This window comes from Orycteropus afer, unplaced genomic scaffold (assembly GCF_000298275.1).
Source record: "Orycteropus afer afer isolate SDZICR_OR568_19922 unplaced genomic scaffold, OryAfe1.0 scaffold00367, whole genome shotgun sequence".
NCBI classification, from domain to species: Eukaryota; Metazoa; Chordata; class Mammalia; order Tubulidentata; family Orycteropodidae; genus Orycteropus; species Orycteropus afer.
The window spans coordinates 54,689-59,422 of record NW_006921954.1 but is presented as its reverse complement, the minus strand read 5'-3'; the positions used below and the strand labels follow the sequence as shown (position 1 = coordinate 59,422).

General features: G+C 40.6%; 1 protein-coding gene across 1 annotated transcript in view; it reads right to left on the bottom strand.

Moving 5' to 3' along the window:
• Positions 1 to 4,734, bottom strand: part of ABHD18 (abhydrolase domain containing 18) — a 124,924-nt gene that overhangs the window by 116,480 nt on the left and 3,710 nt on the right. The window contains exon 2 of the mRNA XM_007952986.2: positions 3,099 to 3,220. Within this exon, the coding sequence (XP_007951177.2) occupies positions 3,099 to 3,220 (122 nt within the window). The remainder of the gene's footprint in view (positions 1 to 3,098; positions 3,221 to 4,734) is intronic.

Here is a 4,734-nt window from a genome sequence, read left to right as displayed (position 1 = left end):
CTGTTTCCCTACCTAGTCATAGGCCACCAGAGCAGTTGTCCCTGCAGCCCTTGGTGACCAGGATTGATCTTTAGGTCAATTCTCAGGTCCCAACACCACTTGGAAATATTCAGGCTGTTGGTCCCATCAGAGTAGCTGACAGTCCGCAGCTCCAACCATCTCTGTACTCACTGTTTTCGTTCAGGTTTTTACACTAGTTGGTGCCTAATCCACTTCTGTATAGTTCCTTTCGAAGCTCAGAGTTCTAGGATTTTCTTCTGTATCTCTGTCAATTGGTTTTTCTTTTCTTTGTTGAAGAGGGTCTGTGTCGCTTGTCTTCCTATTTCTCCATCTTATTGGAAGTCGTTCTTTTTTTTTTAAAAGCCAAATTGCTAGCTAGTTGGGCTGTGGTAGTTAAGCTTGTATGTCAACTTGGCTGGGCCTGGTTGAGTAGCTAGGCAGCTGGATGGAGTTACTCCCCATTGTGAGACTGGTAATTAACTTCATGGTGGAACCTACTGGAGTGTCTGAATAACTGCTTTAGGGATGTGGGCTGCTTCCAGTACTTAAGAAGCAACTTTGAGGAAGTTTCTCCATCTTTTTGGCAGGCTTGAACCCTGCATGTAGCCAACCCATTGTTCAACAGCCTGCCACGCCCTGCTGATCTTGGGACTTCTAGACTTGAATTAGTGCCCTGCCATGTTGTTTGGTAACACTGGGACTGTGCCTTTTTACTTGTCGACTCTGGGTTTGTCACCCTCAGCAGCCAGCAGCTGCCTGAGTGAGGAAAAGCCTCCAGTTTCAGTGGGCGTGGAGCAGGAGGCAGAGCTGAAGCCCAAGGTTGAGGGGCTTTCACTCAGCCCATAAAGCCTGGCACTTAGAACTCAGACTTAAAGCCTCTAAACTGTAAGAGAATAAACTCCTGTTTGTTAAAGCCATCCCATTTGTGGTATTTTCTGGTGGAGTAGCCCAGAGGTATCCAAAACATGGGTCTACACTTTTCATTGAATAATCCACATTTTTGCAACGGGCTTAAAAGGAGCTCTGGTAGTGTAGTGCCTAAGGCACTTGACTGCTAACCAGAAGACTGACATTTCAAACTCACTAGCCACTCCTTGGAAGGAAGATGGAGCAATCTACTTCTGTAGTGATACTGCCTTAGAAACCCAAGGAAGGGTCACTATGAGTCGGGTCCGACTTGATGGCAAATAACAACAACAAGAACAAATTTCCATATTTGGTTTTATTTAGCTTATATTTGTGTACCAACATCATGCTGTGTTGATAACTGAAGTACAGTTTTATAATATCCAATGATATATGACTGCACTAGCATTTCCTTATCACCTTTTATTAGTATTATGGTTTAGGTCAAAGTTTGCAAGCAAGTTAGCTTTCCATAGAACAATTTATACCTGTTTTGTTTTATGACATTGGTTGCAATCCCCTCAATATAACAGCACTCTTCCCATTTCCTCCCTGCGTTTTCTGTTTCCATTTACCCATCTTTACTGCCCCTTTCTGACTTCTTAACTTTGTTTTTGGGTAAAGGATGCCTTCTTGGTCTCAAACCAAAAGGTTGATAGCTCTGAGGAGCACCTTCTAGGTGTTATTATTTATTTTATAGGCTTATCTATTATTTAAGGAGTTCTGGTAGCACAGTGCCTACGGCATCTGACTGCTAACCAGAAGGTTGGTGGTTTAAACTCACCAGCCACTCTGCAGAACCAAGACCGGGCAATCTACTTCTGTAAAGATTTACTACCACAGAGACCCAATGGGGGTTGCTATGAGTCGGAATCGACTCAATACCAGTGGGTTTTATCTATTATTTGGTTGCTGATCTCAAACTGCCAAACTTTGGTTAGCAGCCTAGCACTTATTTGCACCACTAACTATATTACTCCCCATTAATACTAAGCAATCTTCTGTAATGTAGAATAATTTAATTTTACCCTTCCAAGTCTAAAGAGGGAACTCTGGTGGCATGAAAAAAAAAAAAAACCTCATTGCTGTCAACATACCAACACCTCCTTGGGTTTCCCAGGTATATCACTACAGAAGTAGATCACCCAATCTTCCCTGGTTAACATTTGATTGCTAACCAAAAGGTTGGTAGTTCAAGCCCACCATCCATTCTATAGGAGAAAGATGAGGCAGTCTGCTTCCATTAAGGTTTACAGCCTTGGAAATACTATGGGGAACATTTATTCTGTCCTAAAGGGGTCACTATGAGTTGGAATTGACATAATGGCAGTGGTTTCTTTTTTTTTAAGTCGAAAGAGAAAGGAGCAGGAGCCCTTGTGGTACAGTTAGCACTCAGCTGCTAACTAAAAGGGCAGCAGTTCAAATCCACCATCTGCTCCTTGGGAGAAAGGTGAGGCAGTTTGCATCCATAAGATTTATAACCTTGGAAACCCCGCAGGGCAGTTGTACTCTGATCTGCAGGGTCAGTATGAGTCAAAACAGATTCAACAGCAATGGGTTTGATTTTTCTGTTTTGAGTCTAAACACAGAAAATAGGTATTAGAACTTAACCTTGTGATTCAACTGACAGACAAATGATAGGCCTATACAGTGAACAGTAATGTCAGGAGGGTATGCACTCATTAGAACAATTTAGCATATGAGATTAAGAAGGCAGCATTTGCCCAGGGATAGAGCTAGGAAGGTGGGAGGGAATGAGAAGGAAGAATGAAGGGAAGGGGTGGGCACAGGGAGGAAGCACAGTAGGGAGAATATTGTTACAGTGTGGGGATTGCAGTAAGTATCACAAAACAGAATGTGTATGGACTGTTGAATGGAAAACCAATTCACACTGTAAACATTCACTCAAATCACAATAAAGAAGTGGGGGAAAAAGAGGTTGAGGAAGATCCAGCTCTAAATACTTCTTGTATTTTGACAAATACTAACTTTATGCTCCCAAATATATAAGATATAGTCATTAAAATAATAATAATAAAAAAAAAGAATATAGTCATTATAAGCATTCTGTTAGGGTACATATAGCATTCTTTAAATAGTAAATGGAAAATCCATACTATACTTACGTTTTAATGTTTATTGTTATTTTACTCCAACATTCAATCTATTATTGCCATATATTTATGTTTAACCAGAATTTGTATCATTGCATTTCTTTTTTTTAAATACCTTATCGACGTACACTGGATAATCACTTGAAACCAGGTGCTGGCATCTTTCTCGATTTCCAATTATCTTTCTGAACTCAAATATTCTACCACAGGAAAGGAGAAAAAAGGAGATAAAGATCACTTTTTATACCCAGTATACTAGGAGCTCTGGTAGCATAGTGGCTAAGACACTTGCCTGCTAACCAGACGGCTGGCGGTTCAAACCCGCCAGCCACTCCTCGGAAGGAAGGTTGGGCAATCTTACTTCCGTAGTGATACTGCCTCGGAAACCCAAGGAGGGGTCGCTATGAGTCGTGTTTGACTCGACGGCACATAACAACAACAACATAGTAAGACTGATGAAAAATAATAAAAATGAGGAAATCCAGTATATGAGTCACGTTAAAATTTTATTTGAGTCATTAAAAAAAAAAAAAAAAAAGATTAGCCACCTTCTTTCCCCCCACCAAACTGGATACTTTGCCTCAGAAAATTATGGGAAATAACATGATTCAGAAGGTAATTAACACATACAATACTCAATATTAAAAGGATCAATCCTGAAAGTTCATCTTGTTAGATACAGATTTTCCCATGAGTACTGTAGTATGACCCAGTTTTAGAGCCATTACAAATTCAAGTTACCAAAGAAAACCCAGTCTCTGAAATTTACATACAACTCTAATTAGCCAATAATTTTTGAAGATAAAAATCTAGTTGACATTTCTGAGTTTTTTGTTTTAAAATATGAATTATTTTTAAAATAGAGCAATTTACGATTATATGTGCTAAAACTTAAATAGTTATAAAGATAAAACAGATAGAGGAGAAGGTTCTGGCAAGATGGCAGACTAGGCAGAAAGACTGTACAGACCCTCTTAAACAAAGAAAAGGGAAACCAATTAACACAGACACAGAAGATAATCCTGGACTCCTGAGCCTTGAAGGGAAGGATATAGAAGTGGACTAAACCCCAACTAGCAGAAGAATGTGAGGGAAAATACCAAAAAAGGCATACAGAGCTGTGGTCTGGCAGCAATCCTGAGAGATTCTGACGGTACAGACAGCTTGGAGATTCCCGAGTGCTAGTAGGACTTAAGAATTAACCTAAAAATGAGCCCTGCTAGGCAGGGACTGCACAGAGGACAGCTCCGGTGGCTGGGGAATAAACAAAGAAGGTGAAGAGAAAGGCGGATGAGCTGTGGACTTTTGCCAGTCTGGAGGATGCCGCCATTTTGAACGTCTAAAAGCAGCTTGACTATTTTGGATATTTAAAGAGACAGCGCTCTTGCAGATTCCTGGGGCTTAAGAACATGTTCTGCTTTCCAGCAACCCCAAGAACCCTCCAGACCTGCAAGACTGAGAAGGCCAATGATAAAAAACCAAGAAGAGCCTGAATCATCCTTGACTGCTTTTCACAAACAGTTAACAGAGATCTAAATACAACAATGCCATGATGCCTTGGAGACAACAGACCATCACAGTCCACAAACAAAAGCAGGATAAAGTGGTAGAAACAAGGGAGCAGAATACAGATCCAGAACACATCCTTGAGGACAAAGCAGCATTGGAACTCTATGACAAGGAATTCAAAAGAATTATCTGTAGGTATTTTCAA